General features: G+C 42.3%; 1 protein-coding gene and 1 non-coding gene across 2 annotated transcripts in view; one reads left to right on the top strand and one right to left on the bottom strand.

The window, feature by feature from the left end:
• The window catches only part of lrrc1 (leucine rich repeat containing 1), a 43,112-nt gene extending 25,711 nt beyond the window's left edge, over nt 1-17,401 (top strand). Inside the window, exons 9-14 of the mRNA XM_020460766.2 lie at nt 1,905-2,023; nt 2,587-2,670; nt 5,196-5,311; nt 5,543-5,715; nt 13,096-13,235; nt 15,766-17,401. Coding sequence (XP_020316355.1) covers nt 1,905-2,023; nt 2,587-2,670; nt 5,196-5,311; nt 5,543-5,715; nt 13,096-13,235; nt 15,766-15,918 — 785 coding nt within the window. The 3' untranslated portion in view covers nt 15,919-17,401. The remainder of the gene's footprint in view (nt 1-1,904; nt 2,024-2,586; nt 2,671-5,195; nt 5,312-5,542; nt 5,716-13,095; nt 13,236-15,765) is intronic.
• On the bottom strand, nt 4,788-4,857 carry trnaa-cgc (transfer RNA alanine (anticodon CGC)). The gene has a single exon. It is a non-coding gene; the product is annotated as a tRNA-Ala (tRNA).
• Nucleotides 17,402-27,447: the final 10,046 nt, after the last annotated feature.

Raw genomic sequence — 27,447 nt, 5'->3', positions numbered from 1 at the left:
GACTTATCACAGGTGATGTGGCCCTAGGGTACAATAGAATGGATGAATGGAAAATTTAATAATTAAATCCATTTAGCATTATTTGATTTAAAATAAAAAATATTTATAATTTGTTAACCAATAAGGAGACTGAGATACAAACATTGACCTCTGTGGTCGTGTTGCATGGAATCACAAAATGTTATGTTTTATTAGACTGTGATACACTGCTCAAAAAAATAAAGGGAACACTTAAACAAGTCAATCACACTTCTGTGAAATCAAACTGTCCACTTAGGAAGCAACACTGATTGACAATAAATTTCACATGCTGTTGTGCAAATGGAATAGACAACAGGTGGAAATTATAGGCAATTAGCAAGACACCCCCCAATAAAGGAGTGGTTCTGCAGGTGGTGACCAAAGACCACTTCTCAGTTCCTATGCTTCCTGGCTGATGTTTTGGTCACTTTTGAATGCTGGCGGTACTTTCACTCTAGTGGTCGCATGAGACAGAGTCTACAACCCACACAAGGGCTCAGGTAGTGCAGCTCATCCAGGATGGCACATCAATGCGAGCTGTGGCAAGAAGGTTTGCTGTGTCTGTCAGCGTAGTGTCCAGAGCATGGAGGTGCTACCAGGAGACAGGCCAGGACATCAGGCCAGGACATCAGGAGACGTGGAGGAGGCCGTAGGAGGGCAACAACCCAGCAGCAGGACCGCTACCTCCGCCTTTGTGCAAGGAGGAGCAGGAGGAGCACTGCCAGAGCCCTGCAAAATGACCTGCAGCAGGCCAGAAATGTGCATGTGTCTGCTCAAACGGTCAGAAACAGACTCCATGAGGGTGGTATGAGGGCCCGATGTCCACAGGTGGGGGTTGTGCTTACAGCCCAACACCGTGCAGGACGTTTGGCATTTGCCAGAGAACACCAAGATTGGCAAATTCGCCACTGGTGCCCTGTGCTCTTCACAGATGAAAGCAGGTTCACACTGAGCACGTGACAGACGTGACAGAGTCTGGAGACGCCGTGGAGAACGTTCTGCTTCCTGCAACATCCTCCAGCATGACCGGTTTGGCGGTGGGTCAGTCATGGTGTGGGGTGGCATTTCTTTGGGGGGCCGCACAGCCCTCCATGTGCTCACCAGAGGTAGCCTGACTGCCATTAGGTACCGAGGTGAGATCCTCAGACCCCTTGTGAGACCATATGCTGGTGCGGTTGGCCCTGGGTTCCTCCTAATGCAAGACAATGCTAGACCTCATGTGGCTGGAGTGTGTCAGCAGTTCCTGCAAGAGGAAGCCATTGATGCTATGGACTGGCCCGCCCGTTCCCCAGACCTGAATCCAATTGAGCACATCTGGGACATCATGTCTCGCTCCATCCACCAATGCCACGTTGCACCACAGACTGTCCAGGAGTTGGCCGATGCTTTAGGCCAGGTCTGGGAGGAGATCCCTCAGGAGACCATCCGCCACCTCATCAGGAGCATGCCCAGGCGTTGTAGGGAGGTCATACAGGCACGTGGAGGCCACACACTACTGAGCCTCATTTTGACTTGTTTTAAGGACATTACATCAAAGTTGGATCAGCCTGTAGTGTGGTTTTCCACTTTAATTTTGAGTGCGACTCCAAATCCAGACCTCCATGGGTTGATAGATTTGATTTCCATTGATCATTTTTGTGTGATTTTGTTGTCAGCACATTCAACTATGTAAAGAAAAGTATTTAATAAAAATATTTCATTCAGATCTAGGATGTGTTATTTTAGTGTTCCCTTTATTTTTTTGGAGCAGTGTATATTGTTTTGTTAGCCATAGGTGTTGGTGCCAATTAACTTGTTTTATGAATTATAATGATTCCCATGCTATCCTGACTACCCTCATGCATATGTCTGCATCACAGTAAGTAAGGCTTTTTGTTTTGCAGGAAAACTAAGGCGACTGTCTATATTGAAAGCAGACCAGAATCGTCTTGCCCAGCTGCCAGAGAGCATTGGCAACTGTGAGAGTCTCACTGAACTGATGCTCACAGAGAATCAGTTACAGGTGTGTTTTTGATAGCACTGTAGTTCCTCATATATACATACTGTTGTGAGGGCAGGTTTGACCCAATTAAGTAATGACCCAATTACTTTTCTGTTATGTAATTGAAATGAAAAGACAACGGTTTCAGCCAACGTCAAGCAGTTTAATTTATGTGCTAACAAGGTCAGAACATTGTTCTCTTTAGCTACTGTTGATTTCTACAGTAGTAATTACCCACCTCTGATGGCTGTGCTCTTCTGTCCTTGGAAAGACCTAAGGATCTACAGTACAGCACGACACAATTTCGTTTTCCTTCTGAAGGGATGCATCTCCTATAATCTTGTAACCTTTGACCTTCATTATGCCTTTAGTCTTCACTTCCTAAGAGGCTAAAAACATCTAAGTGTGCGCCAGGGACTTATCCTCACTTTGGCACAAACAATTAGATTTGTTTATTTCATCCTGACAGGAGGACTGTGTAAGTAATCCCCATGCTGGGCCACATGCCAGTCAAGTGTCACTGCTATACCCATTACTGTATGTGCAAAATGTCGTTATTTCTTACTGGTTGTTTCCCTCTTTAGAGTATACCAAGAAGTATTGGAAAACTAAAGAGACTCTCCAACTTCAACTGTGACAGAAACCGATTAGCATCATTACCAAAAGAGGTATGCTATGGTCTTTCCACATGTAGTTTGAAGCAAGTAAGCATTGTGAGACTTGTTGAGACTTGTTGCTTCAAAGGGCACCACAGTTCATAGTCTACTATATTATGGGCTTAGATCATATCTTTATCTTGTAAATGCTTTATGTTACGAGGACATGACTCCTCTTCCTTTGTTTCTTTCTGTGATAAAATAAGGGCTTGTTTAATGGCTCAAAGTTTGACTCAATCTTCCTTTGTGATTTTACCATATTTATCACATTTGTGATGCCGCAGTGAAGTCGCTCCACAGTACATTGATTTACAACACAATCCTTGTATTATATGAAGGAGTGCACTGTTTAGACTAGATCAAAAAGCAATCTGTCCCCTTGCTGCTGTGAGGTACTTTTAAAAATGATTTCAAACGGTCACTTTCTCCAATTGACAGAACTTGTTTCCTAGCTCTGCTGTAGAAATAACCCCCCCCCCCCCCACACCCACCAGTTTGTCTTCAATGTAGACACAGGAAATTGGCTTTTGTGGGGGGGGGTTTATGCGTCAGTACTAAATGTGAGGGAACTGTATTTGCATGTAATGCTAAGCTAACCATTTTACCCTAAGCAAAATGCTTGTGCATGCTCAGTCTGAACATGCTCAGAAAAAGGCTAATGTAAACCTTGATCGCATCTCATTTTGCCTCCATGATTTACCCTGCTGCTCGGATCAATGATGTAAAATCATAGAAGCTTCAGTCATGAGTAAGTGTAATCTGGTTAGTGCATCCCCCAGTAATCACTGTGATTTGCATGCAGAATTTATCTGCACTAGACTTGACCCCTTCTGATTTTAGTGGGAATTGTGAAATGCTAATCCTCATACCTGCTAACCAGGAAATCCAGTTTCTGTGAACTGAATCTCATTCAGTAGAAGCATACAGAATGCCACTGTGGTACTATGCAGACCAATGTCGATTATCAAATCGACCTGGAGAACTCTGTCACAAAGGCCATCTCCCACTGTGACTGTCTTCACCTAAGACATGGCTGTGCCACTCATCATTCCTGGCATGTGACTGTCTATACAGTAGCAGCTGCATGATTTTAGCTCCTAGGCTAGTGGCATGCTATCTTTTGTTTCCAGGAGATTCGAGCGCAGACAGCAAACACACTGTTTTTCCCAGACAAAACATGCAGCCCCCCCCCCCCCCCCCCCCATCCATTTATTTTCTATTATCTTCTGCAGTTCTCTGGTGTGTTCAGCTACGGTTTATTCTCCGAGTGCTGTGTTGATTCTAGCCTCTTGTCTGTTGGAGAGAAAGCAAGCTCCCTCTGGTTAAATCTTTATCTGAAAGGCCCTTTAGTGATTATACAATGCCCCTGTGTCTCAGTCACGCAAACAGTTCAGTGTGTGAGTCCACAGCACTTGGCCCAGATAATGAATTGATAGTGTCATTGTTTTATTGTCTCAAACCGTGAATGCTGCATGACGTTTCTAATGTTAACTGTAGCCCTGGTACCAGACAAGCACTTGTTTACCACAATACCGTGGTGTTAGGTATGTGGTTGATTTTAAATCAATATTTATGACTCATTGATAATTGGCTCAAAGTATCAAAGGCTGATATTTGCTTATTTCCATTTTAATGCAAATATTTTAACAATATTCACATTTATTTAGGAAGATCTCCATAGACGATGTATCTGGTATTGATGTTTGAGCGTAGGCCCATGCATGTAGTGCTTTTGTATAGCCTACTTCTGAGGTAATAGCTAGACTTTGAGTAGTCTACTTTGTAGCCTACTAACTGGGATTCTTGTTGGTATTTGGACTTCTCTTCTTGAACTCTTATTTACTCCAGTGAGGGCTTCAGCTTAGCCAGATCCTTTTAACATGATGAGACTCCATTACTGTATTTGGTTCCTGTTCAAGTCTGTCTGGCCACTGACTGATTTAGTTAGTAGATTAGTCTTACTACAGAACTTTAGCTGGCCCATCAGGTCCCTACTTTAACACACTAGTAATTGCAGCTAATTTTAGCTCCTAATCTGCCAAACACCTTAGCCGTTCAATACATTTGAGTAATTTAGCAGACAGACACCCTTATCCAGAGCAACTTTCCTATTTTTTTTTTTTACTAGTCTCCTGTGGGAATCGAACCCACAATCCTGGCATTGCGAGTGCCATGCTCTACCAACTAAGCTACACAGGATTTTAAATATGCCCATTTCTATGGCAAAGCTCCCAAATGCTCTGAATGGTTTACCTTTCTATGCCCAATACACTAAATGGATATTTTGAACAATGAAGGTATACACACACTCACACATCATATTTTTCTGTGGTTTTGTAATGGTAAAGTAAAAATGTAACTTTGAGATTTTTTAAAATTTACGTAAATTGTTCTAATCAAAGCTTTTTCCCTCTTCCTCCCTGCAAGATGTCTGTGTGCCTCAGAACACGGAACAAATATGCAATTGTGTGGGTGAACTAAAGACTAAAGGCACTGTTTTCACGTCTTGCTTGTATGTCTTTCCTACCCAAATCAAGATTGGAGGTTGCAGTAGCCTGAATGTCTTCTGTGTACGAGAGAACAGGCTTACAAGGATTCCCTCTGAGATCTCTCAGGCCTCAGAGCTGCATGTGTTCGATGTCTCCGGAAATAGGTAGGCTACATTAACATTCAATGCAACTTTATTAACCTTTTTAATCATATACAATATTCACATTTGAATATACACCAGACCCAGTAAAGCTTTTAGATGTGACTGGTGCTCACAATAAATCATAATATTTGACACCAATAGACTTGTTAGCTGTCCACAAATCAATCAGGTTCACAAAACATTTTGCAATATTCTTCTGAAGCCTGTCTATACCATGTCATCTCTCTCCAGACTGCTCCACCTACCCATTTCTCTGACTGCGCTGCGACTCAAGGCCCTGTGGCTGTCAGAGAACCAGTCGCAGCCTCTGCTCACCTTCCAGAATGACATAGACCCAGAGTCTGGGGAAAAGGTGCTCACCTGTGTTCTTCTGCCCCAGCAGCCTTTAGAACCAGAGAGTAAAGGTAAGGTCTTCTCGTGGTCTTCCAACTCAGTAGCCTTGTGGTTTGTGTCCGCCCTGAGATTGGAAAGTTTGGAGTTCGATCCCTGGCAGAGTCACCAAAGACCTGTGAAAAATGTGACCTGATGTGTATCTGCTTGGCACTCAGCATTAAGGAGGTAGATTAGGGGTAAGGCCTGCTATAGACAAGGGTCCTGTCCAGGGGGTGTACTTGTACATATAGCTGCCTTAAGCTCCTGCTCCTGTTTCTGTAGCCCATCTCCCATGAGTCTTTCCACCTCGCACAATCCAATGCTCGTGCAAGATTACTTACCCTCGGTCTGTCTGGGTTTTCCGTGCATCGACAGTACAGAGCAGCTACATCTGGTAAGACGAGGGGCGGGGGTGTGGGTCTTTTTGTCAATAACAGCTAGTGCGCAATGTCTAATATGAAAGAAGTCTTTAGGTATAACTCACCTGAGGTAGAGTACCTCATGATAAGCTGTAACAAGAGTTCTTATATAAACTCAGCAAAAAAGGAAACGTCCTCTCACTGTCAGCTGCGTTTATTTTCAGCAAACTTCACGTGTAAATATTTGTATGAACATAAGATTCAACAACTGAGACATAAACTAAACAAGTTCCACAGACATGTGACTAACAGAAATGGAATAATGTGTCCCTGAACAAAGCAGGGGTCAAAAGTAACAGTCAGTATCTGGTGTGGCCACCAGCTGCATTAAGTACTGCTGTGCATCTCCTCCTCATGGACTGAACCAAATGTGCCAGTTCTGTGAGATGTTACTTTACTCTTCCACCAAGGCACCTGCAAGTTCCCAGACATTTCTGGGGGGGAATGGCCCGAGCCCTCCGATCCAACAGGTCCCAGACGTGCTCAATGGGAATGAGATCCGGGCTCTTCACTGGTCATGGCAGAACACTGACATTCCTGTCTTGCAGGAAATCATGCACAGAACGAGCAGTATGGCTGGTGGCATTGTCATGCTGGAGGGTTATGGATAAACCTGCAGGAAGGGTACCACATGAGGGAGGAGGATGTCTTCCCTGTAACGCACAGTGTTGAGATTGCCTGCAATGACAACAAGCTCAGGCCGATTATGCTGTGACACACCGCCCCAGACCATGACGGACCCTCCACATACGAATCGATCCCGCTCCAGAGTACAGGCCTCGGTGTAACGCTCATTCCTTCGTTCCATAAATGTGAATCCGACCATCAACCCTGGTGTGACAAAACTGCGACTCGTCAGTGAAGAGCACTTTTTGCCAGTCCTGTCTGGTCCAGCGACAGTGGGTTTGTGTCTATAGGTGACGTTGTTGCCGGTGATGTCTGGTGAGGACCTGCCTTACAACTGGTCTACAAGCCCTCAGTCCAGCCTCTCTCAGCCTATTGCAGACAGTCTGAGCACTGATGGAGGGATTGTGCATTCCTGGTGTAACTCGGGCAGTTGTTGCCATGCTGTACCTGTCCCGCAGGTGTGATGTTCGGATGTACCAATCCTGTGCAGGTGTTACACATGGTCTGCCACGGCGAGGATGATCAGCTGTCCGTCCTGTCTCTCTCTGTAGCGCTGTCTTAGGCGCCTCACAGTACGGACATTTCAATTTATTGCCCTGGCCACATCTGCAGTCCTCATGCGTTGCAGCATGCCTAAGCATGTTCACAAAGATGAGCAGGGACCCTGGGCATCTTTATTTTGGTGTGTTTTTCAAAGGCAGTAGAAAGGCCTTTTTAGTGTCCTAAGTTTTCATAACTATGACCTTAATTGCCTACCGTCTGTAAGATGTTAGGTCTTAACGACCGTTCCACAGGTGCATGTTCATTCATTGTTTACGGTTCATTGAACACGCATGGGAAGTGTTTAAACCCTTTACAATGAAGATCTGTCAAGTTATTTGGATTTTACGAATTATCTTTGAAAGACCGGGTCCTGAAAAAGGGATGTTTCTATTTTTGCTGAGTTTATATTCGTAGCTGTCTATTTAACACAACAAACCGATGCTGGCACTAAGACAGCACTCAATGAGCTGGATAAGGTCGTAAAGCAAACAAGAAAATGCTCATCCAGAAGTGGCGCTCCTAGTGGCCGGTGACTTTAATGCAGGCAATCTTAAATCCGTTTTACCTAATTTCTACCAGCATGTCACATGTGCAACCAGAGGAGAAAAAAAACAACCTCTAGACCACCTTTACTCCACACACAGAGACGCATACAAAGCTCTTCCTCCCTTGGCAAATCTGACCATAATTCTATTCTCGGGATTCCTGCTTACAACCAAAAACTAAAGCAGGAAGTACCAGTTACTCGCTCAGTACAGAAGTGCTACGCTACAGGACTGTTTTGCTAGCACAGATTGGAATATGTTCCGGGATTCATCCAATGCCATTGAAGAGTATACTACCTCAGTCACCTGTCTTCATCAGTAAGTGCATCGACGACGTCCCCCCCACAGTGACTGTACATACACTACCGCTCAAAAGTTTGGGGTCACTTAGAAATTTGGGCCAAGCTACCTGCCACCCAGGACCTATATACTAGGCGTGTCGGAGGAAGGCCCCCCAAAAAAGATAAGACCAAACGGCTCCTTAACATCTTTTACCCCCAAGCCATAAGACTGATGAACAATTAATCAAATGGCAACCCTGACTATTTGCATTGACCCCTCCCCCCACACACACCACGATGCCCTTAGCCGTGGTATATTGGCCATATACCACACCTTTAGTAATCCTGGTTTGGGGGACATTTAGCTAATTTTAGTTTCTTTGTTAAGGTCAGCTGTTGTCTGGCTCTAGCTAGCTTATGGTTGAAGTAATGTGTGTAAAAAAACTTCCATAACCATCTACCTTAGTACCTTTCTTCGCCTGTTCGCTAGCTTTCAGCTGACTGGTGTTAGCTAGCTAATAAGGCTAACGTTAGCTGCTGGACTTCGGATAAGCAAGCAAACATTAGCTAGCTACCTAACTAATCAAAATATCGGTTTGCATTTATTGATTAACCTCAGCTTGTATACCACCATTTAGCTAGCAATCCACAGTAGCCTAGTTTTGTTCATGTATGGTTAGTATGAGTATTCATACTCAATTTACCTCACATGAAGTATGCTTATTGGTCATAGTATGGCTATGGTTAGTATGCCAAAAGTTTCTGGATGTCGTACTACAGTCAACAAAATATAAAGTATACTAGCAGTGGCCACTGTTTCCTTGCTTTTTAGGCCCCAAACGGCAATTCTTTAGAATTTAAGAAAATGGTGAAAAATATACATCCGAAGTCTGAGAGCGGATACAAATTCTTAGCTTTAGCTATGTTCTGCAATGTAATAAAGTAATGACTTTTCAAATAAGTTACGTTGGCTGACAATTTGTTAGCTACGCTAGCTTTACGAACAGCAAAGCATAATAAAAACCGAGCGGCTCGATTCGGTCTTATGTAGCAAAATTGTATTGGTTTTTTAAAAATATTTTTGTTGTTGCATTGAATAAAAGTAGAGACTCGGCGCATAAATGGTATCAAACACTACAGTTGAGGAACAATGGGGAAGTAATTCTGCTTTGTAAGTTGATAAACTTGAGAAAATGGCCCTTGAATGTTTTGGTAAACCTACTGGCAAGTTCTGCTTTGTCTATACCCATTCAACATTGTTCACGCCCTCTTAAGCCTTAGCCCCACCCATCTCTTTAAGGAGTCGCATGTGAGGCCATGTACTAAACAACCAAAGATCTCAAGACTAAAGGCTGGTTTACACTATGACAGTTGCACCGACGACATTAACATTCTATTGTCGTCCAACAAACTTGTAGTTATGAAAAAGAATCAACACAAACTACATGCCTAACTAGTGTATTTCAACACCATTTAAATGCACCTGTTTTAAAAATGTATTTAGTATGTCAATACAGAAAACCAGGCAACTAAAAGCAACATTCAAAAAAATGTTTTAGTTCGTTTTTGGCTTGTTAGCTGAATAATGACCAGATCATATAGCTGACAACTTTATATAATTTGTCTTAATTTAAAAATATATATATACACATGGTTGGAGTCATTAACTTGTTTTTCAACCACTCCAAGTTTCTTGTTAACAAATTATAGTTTTGGCAAATCGGTTTTGACATATACTTTGTGCATGACACAAGTAATTTTTCCAACAATTGTTTAGACAGATTATTTCACTTATAGCACTGTCACAATTCCAGTGGATCAGAAGTTTACATACACTAAGTTGACTGTGCCACAGCTTGGAAAATTCCAGAAAATAGTACCTGTGGATGTATTTCAAGGCCTACCTTCAAACTCAGTGCCTCTTTGCTTGACATCATGGGAAAATCAAAAGAAATCAGCCAAGACCTCAGCAAAGAAATTGTAGACCTCCAAGACTGCTTCATCCTTGGGAGCAATTTCCAAACGCCTGAAGGTACCACCGTCATCTGTACAAACAATAATAAGCAAGTATAAACACCACTGTGGTGCGGAAAGTGCAAATCAATCCCAGAACAACAGCAAAGGACCTGTTGAAGATGCTGGAGGAAACGGGTACAAAAGTATCTGTAGCCACAGTAAAATTAGTCCTATATCAACATAACCTGAAAGGCCGCTCAGCAAGGAAGAAGCCACGGTTCCAAAACCGCCATTAAAAAAGCCAGACTACGGGTTGCAACTGCACATGGGGACAAAGATCATACTTTTTGGAGAAATGTCCTCTGGTCTGATGAAAGAAAAATAGAACTGTTTGGCCATAATGACCATCATTATGTTTGGAGCGAAAGGGGGAGGCTTGCAAGCCGAAGAACACCATCCCAACCGTGAAGAACGGGGGGTGGCAGCATCATGTTGTGGGGGGTGCTTTGCTGCAGGAGGGACTGGTGCACTTCACAAAATAGATGGCATCATGAGGCAGGAAAATGATATGGACATATTGAATCAACATCTCAAGACATCAGTCAGGAAGTTAAAGCTTGGTCGCAAATGGGGTCTTCCAAATGGACAATGACCCCCAAGCATACTTCCGAAGTTGTGTCAAAATGGCTTAAGGACAACAAAGCCAAGGTATTGGAGTGGCCATCACCTCAATCCCAAAGAACATTTGTGGGCAGAATTGAAAAAGTGTGTGCGAGCAAGGAGGCCTACAAACCTGACTACGTTACACCAGCTCTGTCAGGAGGAATGGGCCAAAATTCACCCAACTTATTGTGGGAAGCTTGTGGAAGGCTACCCAACATATTTGACCCAAGTTAAACAATTTAAAGGCAATGCTACCAAATACTAATTGAGTGTATGTAAACTTCTGACCCACTGGGAATGGGATGAAATAAATAAAAGCTGAAATAAATCATTCTCTCTACTATTATTCTGATATTTCAAATTTTTTAAATAAAGTGGTGCTCCTAACTAACCTAAGACAGGGAATTTTTATGAGGATTAAATGTCAGGGATTGTGATACACCTTATACATTTAAACTCTAAACTTTAAAGTCTGAAGTTTATGTAAACTTCAGACTTTAACTGTGTGTATGTGTATATATATATACACACACACACACACACACACACACACACACACACACACACACACACACACACACACACACACATTATATGTGTATATATGAATTATCTATTTTACCTTCCTTTTTTCTTCCCGATTTCTATCTTTTATTGCTTCCTGAGCCAGCTGGGGAGCTGCAGCGAAGGTAGAGGCATGCGTCTTCTGAAACATGACCTGCCAAACCGCGTTTCTTAACACCCTCCCGCCCCACCCAGAAGTCAAAAATCAAATCAAATGCACATGGTTAGCACATACACATGGTTAGCAGATGTTGATGTGAGAGTAGCGAAATGCTTGTGCTTCTAGTTCCTACCGTGCAGTAATATCTAACAAGTAATCTAACAATTTCACAACCACCTTAAACACACAAGTGTCAAGGAATGAATATGTTCATATAAATATCTGGATGAGCGATGGCCGTGCGGCATAGGCAAGATGCAGTAGATGGTATAGAGTACAGTATATACATGTGAGATGAGTAATGTCGGGTATATAAACATTAGTGTCATTGTTTAAATTGACTTGTGATACATTTATTACATCCAATTTAATTATTAAGTTATACTTTTTGGGGGATTAAAGTAGGTTCTGGTGGCGCTTTTTCTCCCAAATTTCGTGGTATCCAATTGTTACTAGTTACTATCTTGTCTCATCGCTACAACTCCCGTACGGGCTCGGGAGAGACGAAGGTCGAAAGCCATGCGTCCTCAGAAACACAACCCAACCAAGCCGCACTGCTTCTTAACACAGCGCACCTCCAACCCGTAATGCAGCCGCACCAATGTGTCGGAGGAAACACCGTGCACCTGGATACCTTGGTTGGCGCGCACTGCGCCCGGCCTGCCACAGGAGTCGCTGGTGCGCGATGAGACAAGGATATCCCTACCGGCAAAACCCTCCCTAACCCGGACGACGCTAGGCCAATTGTGCGTCACCCCACGGACCTCCCAGTCGTGGCCGGCTGCGACACAGCCTGGGCGCCAACCCAGAGTGTCTGTAACTGAGCTCTACCTGTAACTGTTCTGGATCTGGGCATATGCTCTAACCCCCTCCCAACCCCACCCGAGGGCCAGGCCTGCTCCTTTGCTGTTTTTTTTGTGTTTTTTTTACTCCAGTGGATTGGATAGCTAAAGAGGCTTAACTCCTGACTGGCCTGCAGCCATTAAAAGCCTGCTGGGTGAGGTGAAGCAAGGAGAGGCTTGCTCGCTCACTCAGCAGAGTCCTGGAATAATCTAGGCCTGATCCAATTGTTGATTGGATAAAAAATAAAATCTCAAACTCCACAACCTGGTTGCAGAACCCATATGTCATGTGCTCCTTGTTATGACCATCCTCCTTTAGTAATCCCTGATTTCTCTCGGAATGAGAGGACTAAGTGTTTATGTTCATTTCTGTAACCCTTTGTTCATTTGCTGAGCAGCAGATGAGGATCCTAAGACTTAAGGTCAAGTCTGTGAGCTTGAGTTGGGGGGTGGTGTGTTTAGCTTTCAGCTTGTGACTAAACTGGGATTTGAAACTGATCTACCCGGTTCCAAGTTCTCATTTATGAGCATTGTGTCACAAGCTGCACAAACTCTCAGCACTGTGTCATGGGACAGCTCCTCTTCACTGACATGATTGAGAGAACCAATCTGGGGGTGTTGCAGAATGAGAGCACGTCATACTAAACGTATACATTTGATTCTGTTGAATTAAGGCTACCATTGTCCGTATGTGGTAGTTTTCACAGGCCTTTCATGCATGCATTAAAGCATCATTTTGAAAAGCAAATTATTGCTTAAGATGTCAATTATTAATTTCCTTTCACAACATATTTAATGTATCCTGTTTTTAGGCTCAGACAACCTTGCTCGCTGTGGTGCTCTGGAGAGCCTGGTGAATGACATGGTGGATGACACCTGGGGCGACAAGGCCATGAAGAGGATCAGTGCCATCCACTTCCTGGATGATGACGATGACGAGGATGATGAAAAGGTGAGAGGAAGGACGAAGTGTGTGTGGAGAGGAGCGTGTGAAGGGGAATGACAGGAGGCGATGGGGTAGAAAAGACAGAGGTCGTTTGAAACGTCATAACTGTCACAAGGGTCTTTTGAAAATTCAAAACTGTCACCACTCACGGGTCGTTTGAAATGTCAAAACTGGCGGGGCGCCAATCACTAAACAAAGAAAGAGATGCCGCTTGAATTAATGTTCAACTAATATAAAGCTATAGTCATTGAGTCCCTTAACTGGTTGAAAACTACATTTCATCTTTTAGATCTTTTGAATTATGTCCAAGTGTACACTGAGTATACAAAACATTAAGAACAGCTGCTCTTTCCAAGACAGCCTGACCAGGTGAATCCAAATGAAAGCTATTATTCCTTATTGATTTCACTTGTTAAATCCACTTAAAATCAGTGTAGCTGAAGGGGAGGAGACGGGTTAAATAACGATTTGAGACTTTTGATTGTGTATGTGTGCTATTCAGAGGGTGAAAGGTCAAGACAAAATATTTAAGGGGCTTTGAACTGGGTACGGTAGTAGGTGTCAGGCGCGCTGGTTTGTGTCAAGAACTGCAATGCTCCTGGGTTTTTCACGCTCAACAATTTCCCGTGTGTATCAACAATGGGCTGCCATCCAAAGGACATCCAGCCAACTTGACACTATTTTGGGAAGCAATAGTCAACATGGGCAGCATCCCTGTGGAACGCTTTAGACACCTTGTAGAGTCCATGCCCCTAAAAATTGATGGCAAAAAATAACATTATTACAGTGCCTTCGGAAAGTACTCAGACTGCTAGACTTATTCCACATTTTGTTACGTTACAGCCTTATTCTAAAATTGAATAAATCAATACAAATCCTCAAATCTACACACACTACCCCATCTTGACAAAGAAAAACAGGTTTTCAGAAATGTTTGCAAATGTATTTAAAATCAACCATTCTTTGGTGTGGGAAACTCAACCACATAATCCTTAAGATAACCAGGTGCTTGCCTGGTGCTGCTGGTGGTTGAGGATGAAGCCTTTCTTGCTTTAGGCTTAGCTCCTAGATATTTTCTTTGTTCCAAGACCTTTCCCTCAGCTGCTCTTTCCTCCTCTCTCCTTCCTTCCAGTGGAGACAATTCTTCCTTCTCCTCCTCCATTTCCTTTTCACCGGTCTTTGGTTCAGTCATCATTCGGCTCGAAAGATTAGTGGAATCTGTGTGGGTAGCTGGACAGGTAGGATGACTGAGAGTAAAGGTGAACAGGTGGTCACGTGTCAGGTGACAGGAATGGATGAGACTGAGGCAGGAATTCCTTTAACCATAAAGTGGTATATTTACTGAGTAGTCTGTGCTACATAACAAAGGAAACAGAATAACAGGTATCCAATCAAATCCATAATCACACATAACAATCATTCATTATTAACACAATTAGGGAATTCAGCAATCCAGTTCATTAAGTCAATAGGAATCATCCTTGAGTCATATAATCTTAACTATTTATCATAATCATGAGAAGAAGAATACAGTGATCGGTTATTCAATCTATTTTTATTTATTTATTTTTTATTTCACCTTTATTTAACCAGGTAGGCTAGTTGAGAACAAGTTCTCATTTGCAACTGCGACCTGGCCAAGATAAAGCATAGCAGTGTGAACAGACAACACAGAGTTACACATGGAGTAAACAATTAACAAGTCAATAACACAGTAGAAAACGATAATCCCCATTAGTTTATCAGAATCGATCAGTTCAGCAAACAATGACGTTTCATATTTCACCCTTTTCAAGTGTCTTCGTGTGTACATGTAATTTCATTACATATGAAACCATATATCGATGGCATAATTGGCCTGTGATGATCCGTAGGGCCGTGATCATTGACCATACATGTTACGCAATAGGTTTGAAGCGTGCGCTCCAAGCCGCGCTCATAACTATAAACAATAACTGATGGCCCACTCTCCCGATCGCAACAGATCGTTCAGATGAAAGGTAACAGATTCGGTGGACTTACGTGGATTAATGTACGCACAGAACTTCTGGATCAGACGGAGTTAAGGAAGAGAAAGCAGAGAGATCTAGCGATGGTGTTTTCTTCCTTTTTATGGAGTTGAGATCTGTCGGACATTTCCACCTGACCTAATTAAAGCGCCCCTGGCCCAGTTGCGCAAGTGGCCATGAATTAAAGGTTTGTTCCACTAACTCGATGGGTCTGAATACTTTCCGAATACACTGTATGTTGCTATTAAGGCAATATGATGCATTATTTTTTATTAAATTTGCAAACATTTCTAAAAACCTGTTTGTCATTATTGGGTTGTGTGTGTGTGTGTGTGTGTGTAGATTGAGGATTTATTTTTATGTAATCCATTTTAGAATAAGGCTGTAACCTTACAAAATGTGGGAAAAAATCAAGGGGTCTGAATACTTTCCAAATGCACTGTAATGCACGGCATAATGAGATGCCTGTTGTAGAATCTGTCCGTCTTTCTGTTTCTCTTCACTGTTCCTCTGTCTCCTCCCTACAGGGAAGGCTGATGCGACAAGCCACTCCTCACCCAGGTGAGTTAAAGACTATGAAGAAAGCGGTGGAGAACCTCCGCAACGACCTGAACGCTGCCAAAGCTCTGGATTCCAACAAAAACGAGGTCAATAACACTACAGTCACCACGTCTGTGTGACTTCTACCTCAGAAACATTCTGATCTCCTGTGTCTCTCGCCATGTTCTTCTGTACCACCACCAGAACCTACTTTAATCCCACAAACCCCTCCTGCGGCCTCCCTACCTAGCCCTCCTGCGGCTCAACCCTGGGACTCTGCTGTGATCCTTTTGTCCAGTACCTTACTTCATCTCCAATACACACCATGGTATCTGGCTCAGACTACCAGGGCCCATGTGCCTTCTTTTCAAACTGTTGTGCTATATTTTTTAACATAGCAATAATCTGCACAGGTGTGGTCCTTTTCAAAGACATTTGAAAAATGTTGCTTTTTAAAGATTTATTTCTACATTTCTTATTAAATGGACAATAGGTAGTTGCACTACTGTAAGTCTTTAGTATATTAAATATAGTTGACATCTTCATAAATATTATATTTGTTTTATTTTTTAGAACACTGGGTGAATATTTTTTTTTTTAAATGTCGGGTTACTTGACCAACTGATTTAAGGATTACTGTATAGTCATTTTGTGAATATTGATAATTTTATACTTTTTGGCAGCTCAGATGGTGTAAATTAAAACAATGTATAGCAAATGTCTTCATCTATGGCAGAATTGTTCTAAACGCTATTACTCTGTACGTATTTTATTTCCTTTTAAGTAAAGAAATGAACAAAAATGCAGTTGCTAATGTCTTATCGTAATTGACTTTGGGTGACTAGACGGCCTCGACTCTTTTCTATGCCATTGTTTAACTTCTTAATCAAATCCTAAACAAATTTTGATAGACATGTTTTGTAATGAAGGGCTAATGCAGTGAGCAACGTGTACCTTTAACCACAACAGATTGAGTGGAAGTGACAGGGCTCTCTTTCTTTTATTGCGCTTCACTGCTTTGAAATGTTTTCTTAAGTAGATACTGGGCGGCAGGTAGCGTAGCGGTTAAGTGTTGGGCCAGTAACCGAAGGGTTGCTGATTTGAATCCCTGAGCCGACTAAGGAACAAAAAAACAAAAAAATCGGTGACCTTGAGCAAGGCGCTTAACCCTAATTGGTCCTCTAAGTCACTCTGGATAAGAGCATCTGCTCAATGACTAAAATGTAAATACTTTATCGGAAACTGCAGAATTTTTCAATGTCTATTTCTCTTTTAACACATGTGCATTGGACTTTCAATGGCCAATTTCATTCCACGCAAAAGGAAATGAGGACCATGGTGGAACCGTTTGGAAAATGCAGTTTAAGCATGAACTCATACACTTAGTTTTTTTGTGTCTTAATAAAAACAATTTGTTGTTCAAATGGTATACGATAACAATGATTTTAGTTTTTTGTTGTATTACCAGGAGGAACATATACATTTGTTTTATCTTTATTTTTAAATAATTTTCTTTAGTTATCAAGCTGCACATAAACACAATCTCAAATAGGCACAGACACTGAGCCTACAGATTTGGATGCCTTTTACCCACTGATAAAATTAAAGGGGTTTAAAACTAAACATGATTCGTTATTTCTTAAACATGTTTTTTGTTGTCCGTTAGGTCTTTAGTGTTTCAGCCTTTAGACCTTTAAGTTTTCACCACGTCAAATCATAAACGCCATGCAATCAAAATCAAATGAAATTTATTTATATAGCCCTTCGTACATCAGCTGATATCTCAAAGTGCTGTACAGAAACCCAGCCTAAAACCCCAAACAGCAAGAAATGCAGGTGTAGAAGCACGGTGGCTAGGAAAAACTCCCTAGAAAGGCCAGAACCTGGGAAGAAACCTAGAGAGGAACCAGGCTATGAGGGGTGGACAGTCCTCTTCTGGCTGTGCCGGGTGGAGATTATAACAGAACATGGCCAAGATAATAATAAGGCAGAACAGTTGAATAAAATACACAATAAAATGTGTATTTGCCGTTAATTGGATTAGATTACTTTAAAGGAAATGGCTCCTACTTTGTTTTGTCATCGCCCATTTGATAAGTACTCATCAGGGTGGTCATTGATATCATCAGTACTTTCCCCTCACCCATTATTCTCTTTTTCTGTCTATCTAGACTTTTATTGCATGACGTGTGTGTGTGTGTGTGTGTGTATACAATGCATTTGGAATGCATTCCGAGCCCTTGACTTTTTCCACATTTTGTTACATTACAGCCTTATTCAAAAATGTATTAAATAATTTTTTAGAAATGTTTGCAAATGTAGAACAGAAACCTTATTTACATAAATATTCAGACCCTTTGCTATGAGACTTGAAATTGAGCTCCGGTGCATCCTGTTTCCATCCACTTGTGGTAAATTCAATTGATTGGAAATGTTTTGGAAAGGCGCACACCTGTCAATATAAGGTCCCACAGTTGACAGTGCATGTCAGCGCAAAAACCAAGCCATGAAGTTGAAGGAATTGTCCATAGAGACAGGATTGTGTCTAGACACAGATCCGGGGAAGTGTACCCAAAAATGTTTGCAGCATTGAAGGTCCCCAAGAACACAGTGGCCTCCATCATTCTTAAGTGGAAGAAGTTTGGAACCACCAAGACTCCTCCTAGCGCTGGCCGCCCGACCAAACTGGGCAATCGTGGGATAAGGGCCTTGGTCAGGGAGGTGACCAAGAACCCGATGGGCTCTCTGACAGAGTTCCTCTGTGGAGATGGGAGTACCTTCCAGAAGGACAACCATCTCTGCAGCACTCAACCAATCAGGCCTTTATGATAGGGTGGCCAGGCAGAAGCCATTCCTCAGTAAAAGGCACATGACAGCCCGCTTGGAGTTCGCCAAAAGGCACCTAAAGGACTCAGACCATGAGAAACATTATTCTCTGGTCTGATGAAAGCAAAATTGAACTACTTGGCCTGAATGCCAAGCGTCACGTCTGGTATAAATCTGGCACCATCCCTATGTGAAGCATGGTGGTGGCAGCATCATGTTGTGGGGATGTTTTTCAGCAGCAGGGACTGGGAGACTAGTCAGGATCGAGTGAAAGATGAACAAAGCAAAGTAGGGAGAGATCCTTGATGAAAACCTGTTCCAGAGCGCTCAGGACCTCAGATTGGGGAAAAGGTTAACCTTCCAACAGGGCAACGACTAAGCACACAGCCATGACAACGCAAGAGTGGTTTCGGGACAAGTCTCTATGTCCTTGAGTGGCCCAGCTGGAGCCCAGACGTGAATACGTTCAAACATCTCTGGAGAGACCTGAAAATAGCTGTATTTTTTACTGTTTTTGCTTCGTAATTATGGGGTATTGTGTGTAGATTGAGAAAAAACAATTTAATACATTTTAGAATAAGGCTGTAATGTAACAAATTGTGGAAAAAGTCACGGGGTCTGAATTCTTTCCAAATGCACTGTAGTATAAAACACCCCACCTGTCTTGAATGGAGAGGATAGGTATGCACTGTAATCAATGTTATATTCTGAGTTTCAATTCCATGGGCTTATCTCAAGTGTTTTATATTGTGTTAATACAATGCAATTGAGCATCAGTGTAGCTTACCCAACACTGATTTAATTTGGGCTTGTGCAACCAAAGTATACAGTTGCAGTTGGAAGTTTATATACACCTTAGCCAAATACAGTTTTGAGAATGACACAAATATTCATTTTCAAAGTCTGCTGCCTCAGTTTGTATGATGGCAATTGGCATACACTCCAGAATGTTATGAAGAGTGATCAGATTAGTTACAAAGTCCCTCTTTGCCATGCAAATGACCTGAATCCCGCAAAAACATTTCCACCATTCTCTCAATAACACAGGCGTGAGTGTTGACGAGGACAAGGCTGGAGATCACTATGTCATGCTGATTGAGTTCGAATAACCGACTGGAAGCTTCAAAAGGAGGGTGGGGCTTGGAGTCATTGTTCTTACAGTCGAGGATATTGCTGCCAGTAAGATTGCACCTAAGGAGAGCCAAGGATTGCACCAAGGAGAGCGGTTCAATTGTTGTGAAGAAAGCTTCAGGGCGCCCAAGAAAGTCCAGCAAGCGCCACATCCGTATCCTAAAGTTGATTCAGCTGCGGGATCGGGGCACCACCAGTACAGAGCTTGCAAGCTTTTTTTCCGGATTCCCCAAACAATCGGAAAGGGTATTCATCAGAGAAAATGACTTTTTACCTCAGTCCTCAGCAGTCCAATCCCTGCAAGTTGACATCATACAAACTGAGGCAGCAGACTTTGTGAAAATGAATATTTGTGTTATTCTCAAAACTTCTGGCCACGACTGTACATCCCTGGTACTCTTTGAATGATTTTCAATTATGTCACCCTGGTTCTGAAGTGGTCTGGTCCTTTGTAGATAACCAATGGAATTGTATAGCTTACTACTTTTCCTTCTTATCCATTTTGTAAAGGAAGTGTGTACATCTCCCAAAGGAACTTTCTCTCTGATATCTTCATTCCTGGAAAGGCGGTGCTCCTCACCATTTCCTGCCGTGCCAGTAGACTTCTAATTTATTCAGTCCTTTAGACTGCTCCACTATCTCCTTGGGCAGAACATTGGCAATGGTGGACGTGTTGCTTTGCCTCTGAAACCTCTCGGAAATTAAATACAATAATTTCTGATAAATATGTGAAGGCTTGGGGCTGTCGTGACTAGCACTAAATTGCATGAGCATGCAGTTATCAGGTGGACTTAACAAGAATGCATAAATTAATTGGGACTGGGAAACAGTATACCGTCTGGTAATAAGATGGGTTTAGCATCTGCAGATCATTTCACAAGATCTCATAGTAATTATCTCTGAAAACAAGACCGATATACTGTACTGCTAAATGACATCACATTCCTCTTCAGGCATTAGTGCGTACATACTGAGTTCATGGTACTGAGGTTCCATGGACCACTTTAATCCTTCAGAAAGACGTATTTGATTGGAGCATTATAAGGGACAATGCTGTAGTGGTACATTTGATGTAGATCACAATCCAATGTAAATTATTGTTGCTTAACAATACATAATCTAACAATTCACTTTTCTGGGTTAAATTGTTGTTTAGGTAATGTGCATCAAGATTCACCCTGGCTTTGTATTCTTATTGTGCAATAACTGATGGGTTTATATATTTTTGAAGAGCAATTGGAATGCACAATATGAAACAGATTTTTGGCCCACACACATTTCTGCTTAAGAAAACGCAGCTTGTAAGCATGCTCTCAGAGCGAATTGTTGCTGACAGGTATGTACAAATGTTTCATTTGTTAAGGTGCCTTCCCTAGTCTAGAACCTCGATTTAACCATGAAGTGTAATATCAATCACCAAATTCAGCTCTGATTCACAATTGGACTGTAATCGGCAAACATTGTAGACTTGAGTAATCATAACGTCGGTAGCTGTGCGGGATCTTTTCTGACTCCAGGGGTGTAGAAATGCTCAGGCTAACGCGTCCTCCAGTCGCAGCAGTAGCCACAACTGGCCCATCTCTGGCCTGCGCTGGGTGGCAGCCTCCAAGAAGCTCCTGCATGAGGGCCTCAACCTGTTCCCCGTCTACGACAGTGTGAGGGGACTCCAGTCCAGAGAAGGATGCTGAGCAGATGGAGGAACAGCTTGAAGACGTGAGCCTGCTCTTCTGTTTAACTTATCTGTCTTGCTTTACTCAGCATTGATGTCTCACTTTTACTATGTCCCATGTATTGGGTGTTTTTCTTTATTTTTCAATCAACCAACAAAGAACATTCCACTTTCACTGATGTGACAGACTTAAAAATAAAAATAATTTAAAATAAATGTATAAAAAGAACCTTGCAGCAGCACTATCAAGGTTCTTAGTAGCTTTTTCCAGCCTTATTTGCTTGTTGTCTCAGCTAATTTATTTTTACAGCACCTTACACAACATGTGCTCATTTCCCTAATCACCCCATTCACTCTGTCCAATTTGAAATATAGTTGAGCAGTGGAGACCAGAGTCTATCAAACTTGGGCTGTCTCTTGCGGAGGTCATAAGTGAGCTTTTCAAGAGGAAGAAAGTCAACAATTTGGTCAATCCACATTTTAAATGTAGGAGAAGTGTTAGAAGCCCACAATAAAATAAGACATTTCTTAGCAAAATATGCGATAGTCATAAAAACATTTTCTCTGCCAGGATCAAGAACAAAGTCCTGCTGGGCATTAAGAAGATAGACACACAGGGTCATATCAAACTGTACATCTAGTATTTTCTGTGCAGCAGTATGTATAGATTTGCAAAATCCGGCAATCTCTCTACAACTCCAAAATACATGCATATAGGTTCCACTTTCAGAGGTACATGTTTTACAGTTAGGAGAAATGTCTCTTCATTCTATGGAGTCTCATTGGGGTGTAATTAGATTCTTTCATGTTTTACATTGGCAGAGGAGCAGTATACCCTGTCGCAAACCTCCGCCCAGAACTCATCACTGATAGTCAGACCAAGGTCCTTTCCCCAGATTATTTTCAAAGGAGTAAAGGAGGAGCCTCCTTTCTCAGAAAGGAGTCTATAGATATAGGAGATTTTGCCTTTAATGGAATGTACTGTAGCAAGAAGGGTTTCAACTTCCTTCAGCTGAGCTCTAAACCTCCTCTTGCAAGTAAATGAGGAAGTATTTTTCTTTCTGTTTTTAGTAAGGCAAGATTTTAAAAAGAAAACAGTGCACTGAAGGTGCTGACAGTCTCTCTCTCGCTCTCTCTCTGAGAGGGGATGCCCTGTAGGTTCTGTCACCACAAAGGAGACATCCGGGAGGACAGGAAACTGCAGAGCTCAGCATGCAGGGTCCAGTCGCCCCACATAGCCCTGAAAGCCTCGCTACCTACGGGAAACTGGTCCAAGCTGGGGCTGCTGACAGGACCTCCTCACACGAATCGGTCATCTCCAAAGTGCCCTTAATAGTAAATCTGCACACCTTATAGTACAGTGCATTCGGGAAGTATTCAGACACCTTGACTTTTTCCACATTTTGTTACATTACAGCCTTATTCTAAAATGTATTCAATAGTTTTCACACAATACCCCATAATGACAAAGCAAAAACATGTTCTTAGAAATTTTAGCAAATGTATTTTACAAAACGGAAATATCACATTTACAAAAAAACATTTCAAATATGGCTTTAACGTAACAAAATGTGGAAAAAGTCAAGGGGTCTGAATACTTTCCTAATGCACTGTATATTCATGTCAACAACGTCAATTCCTATTAGTGCTACAATGGAAGTCGCATAGAATAGAAGCATTCTGCTCTCTGTGGTAGAGATATACTCTAACTTTTCTTTCTGTATGCAGGCCAAGTTCTTTCTGTAGGTAGCTCTGCTGAGAAATAGCCTCATTTGCGCTGTGTGTTTATACCCACTTCCTAGACTGCCCCCAAAGGGGCTAGGAATCAGCATTGCAGGAGGGGTGGGCTTTTTGCCTTACAAGGAGCATGACCAGGTGAGCCTCATCTCAGGAGCAGCAGAGCTGTCAGACTTGATGCAGCACTGTTGCAACCCCAATCGGAGCACCACACCTCTTGCATGATAAGGGTAGCTAATAATAATCATATCTGTGGAGTGGCATTTATAAATGGCAGGAATGTTGCCAGCAGTAATATAGCTAAATATTTACCTAGGCAGTTGATATTTCAGTTCAGTGTTAGTGCTCAGCTGACATATTTCAGGTGCAGACAGATTCAAGTTCAGATCAGAGTATTGGCTGTGAAGAGAAACCACAGCTGATTAAAACAATTCCCTTGGTCGAGTTCGCCATTACCTTCCAGTTATTGTAGCCCACTTTTACTATAGTGTATTCCCTTTTCAAAGCATCTTTATTTCCAATGTGTCGAGAGGAGCGCCATCGGAAAAGGCGGGGGTCCACATTGCTGGAGGTTGGACCCAAATATCCTCCCATGTTGTAGGCCCTGTAGTTTCAGCCTGTTTATTTCCATGTAGCTTCAATGACCACCAGATTATAAATCAACAGTGTGTACATTCCCCCTATACCAGGCCCATTGCAATTCACCTCCTGGCCAGAGGGGAGCGGCATTAGACAGACACAAATGTATAAACTGTGGTCTGCAGAGGTTACAGCTACAAAGGAGTTATGCTGGTTAGTAGAAACAAATATTTCTCTCTTAAAAACAATTATTCAAAAATATCTATATCTGTGGTAAATATTAATATGAGTGAAATTGGTCAAAGAGTTGTCCTTTCATCATTTGCACTGCACTGAAAATGAAATCTCAAACTCTTAGACCAAATGTGGCTCTGAATAATCTATTGCGGGCCTACAAATACACCAGTTTTTTTTCAGTGAATAAATACTTTGAGGCGATAGCGTTTATTTCCCACCCCGACCCCTGCTTCTACTTTTGCTGGTGTCCAACTGTATAATGTGTCACTTGTCCATCCAGGTCAACGGCCTGGACATGCAAGTGGTCAGCCACCACGAAGCTGTCACCGCCCTGAGGAATACTGGGAGCTGCATCAAGATGAAAGTCATGAGGGAGAAGGCCATCCCGTGCCTCGATGCCTGCCGGGCCCAGCAGGAAAGCGCTGTTGCTGTCACCACGGAGACAGACATTCTCATGAGCTGGCAGCTTGTTGACCAGGAGGAAGGACGCCAGCAACCCAAAGCCCAGCAGCCAGGTCCGGTGCACACTGTGGACTGTAGCCTGTCCAAAAGGATTGAGACTGTGGTCTCTAAAGGCAACGGAGTGGTGGGTGGAGTTTGCCACTCCAATGGCTCAAGGTATAATTGTGTTGGCAAAATAAAAGTGAGGCAGAATAGAATCCTAGGTTGGGTATTGTCTTTTTAAAAAGACTCCAATATTATGTCTTGTTTTTTCAGAACATTCTCTCCATCTATAGGTTATGGCAGCATTTCCCAAACTCGGTCCTTGGCACCCCAAAGGGTGCACATTTAGGTTTTTGCCCTAACACTACAAGCGGATTCAAAGATGGATGATTAGTGGATTATTCAAATCAGATGTGTAGTGCTAGTGCAAAAAAACTAAACGTGCACCCCTTGGGGTCCCAAGAACCGAGTTTGGGAAACCCTGCGTTATGGTCTTCATGATTGTTAATTTCTTTGGTTCTTCTCAGTCTGATCTGGAGACTGTCCTTAATTGGTCATTTTTTTTAACAAGAACCGGAGACCTCGTTTAAAAGCCATGCACTTCAAGTGGTGAAAAATAGCATGACGGTAAGCAAGATGCTTTCCCAGGGGTCTAAAAAACATGCCCTTTCTTCACCCCCCTCTCCTTTATCAGCACTGTCTGACAAACTGACCTGGGAAAATCCAGCTGGTGGAAGCTCATCATTAGGCTGATTTTCACCTGGTCAAGTCTTTTCCAATCAGTCGAGATAAGGATGCGAAGGGAGGACAGACCAATCACATTTTTTGAAAGAGCCTTGAAAGAGTTTCTGATGCAATCTTTGAAACTTGTCAGAGTCATCGCATAGTGTCCCATACAGATGTAGGATCTTCATTTGATCACCCTGTTGCGGGATAACTGTCCTGCAATGCAGGAAGTGTAAAAGTTGTAGTGTATTTTAGGTTTAAAAAGGCTTCTGAAGTTTGTAATTTCCAGTTTGAAATTTCAGACTTGATTTTCACTTATGAAAAATGTATCAACCCTTACAACATCCATTAGATATAATCCACATAATACTGTAATTAACATTTCCAGTTGCTGAAGGATTATTCTCCTGCTGTAGCAAACTGGCTCAAATTAAGATCCTGTATCTATATGCTCTTGTTGGCCCCTTATCAAATGACCTTAACTAGATTGTTCAATTCAAAAGTTTGTCAGAATTGTTCCATGCTCAGAAGTGGTGTAATTCCAAGTTGAAGCCATGACCCCATCTGTTGTTTAGATGCAGCAATAGTATCCTTCAACCCCAGATTCATCAAAAAGATACCTACTGTCAAATTTCCATTTTTTTTTCAGTGCCTCTTTCCCATTAATTTTGGGATTAGGGCTCCCGAGTGGCGCAGCGATCTAAGGCGAGGCATCCCTGGTTCGAATCCAGGCTGCATCACATCCGGCTGTGATTGGGAGTCCCATAGGGTGGCGCACAATTGGCCCGGGGTAGGCCGTTATTGTAAATAAGAATTTGTACTTAACTGACTTGCCTGGTTGAATAAAGGTTCAATTTTAAATTAAATAAATTAAGGGGTAAATCTGGATCTAGACAACAGATGAAGTGAGACATGGACTCGTCTTGACAATTGTGAAGTTCTAGTTGTGAAATGCCAGTATGCTGTCAAACTAGATGATTTACCGATCATCCATTTTATTTCCCACCCAATCATGTTCAATTCCTGGGCATCCACTGCTAGATACCTCAGATTATCCTCACTCCACCCCCCCCCCCCCCCTCTGACAATGATATGGAGCCCTTGACACAGAACGCTGACAGGGAGGCATTAGACCGCCACAGGATCCAGACAGCCACATCCACTCTAACAGTGCTTACTATCCCCCCTGACCACATGCCTAAGGTTTGCATGCAAAAAATGTTGACAACAACTGACTTGTTGCACACAACTGTCTCTCCTTACCTTTGTATTGACTTGTAAAAAAAAAAGTAAGATATTCCAACTAAAGATATGTTCATGTAAGTAAAAAACTAGTAAAATTGGCAGTTGTCATTACATTGCTATTTTGGGAGAATTTACAACGCTGTTCATTGATGTTAATGACTGCTACAGTACATGGTAAGACCATGGCAAGAACTAACTCATTGAACAACGGGAGTCTTTGTTTGGGCAGAACAATAGACTTGTTCCATCCATGTAGGAGTCCAACCACAATGACACAAAGAGTATTGTTACACTCCAGCCTCTCATTCTGAAAGGAAGACTCACAAAACATAGATGAAAAATATCTGTTAAGCACTTAAAATATGTTATGCTCTTCCAATTTAGAAAGTTTATGTTCAGTTGATCAAAGTGTTATTCTTCTAGCTACCTCTACCAATGAACCACTGAGCCACCGGATGGTTTGGCAAGTGGTTATTGGTATTCCCCTCTAGCCAGAGAGTGAGATGCCCTTTTTACTCTCACCAGTAGGAGCTTAGATCCACTGTTTAGTCACTCCAGGCATTGTGAGTGACAGTCTCTGCAGAGGCTCAGTCTGAAACCTCACTTCTCCTAACACCCTCAGCCCAATGCTACATAGTCTTTTCACCTTGCGGAAATATTTGTTAAGTGTGAAAGGCCAAAGAGTCTGAATAACATAAAACCTAATATCTTACAGGTCTTTGTAATTAAAATGGTCAAAAACAAACAAAAATGTATTCTTAGTAAAGAGCAATTTCTCAAGCAAGAATTTTGCTATGACTGTCAGGGAGTAGTCTGAGTAGCCTCTGCCGAGTCCCCAACAACCAAATTTTCATGGGAAAGAGAGCCTGCCACATGACTTCCGCTTTTGAACGTTAACAAGGTGGCACTCCATCTTAACTCCTCCTCCACATTTACTGGATTGGTTGAACAGTGCAGAAGAGAACTTCCCCCTACAGTTTTCTTCTCGTCAAGCCAGAAATTATTTTATGTTAAGATAAAAACATCTGCATTTGACCTTTAATCCATTAAGAAAATCCTGCTTCTGTATTAGAAT

This window comes from Oncorhynchus kisutch, linkage group LG25, assembly GCF_002021735.2.
Source record: "Oncorhynchus kisutch isolate 150728-3 linkage group LG25, Okis_V2, whole genome shotgun sequence".
Classification (NCBI taxonomy): Eukaryota; Metazoa; Chordata; class Actinopteri; order Salmoniformes; family Salmonidae; genus Oncorhynchus; species Oncorhynchus kisutch.
The sequence above is the reverse complement of the archived record's forward strand: the minus strand, read 5'-3'. Positions and strand labels throughout refer to the sequence as shown.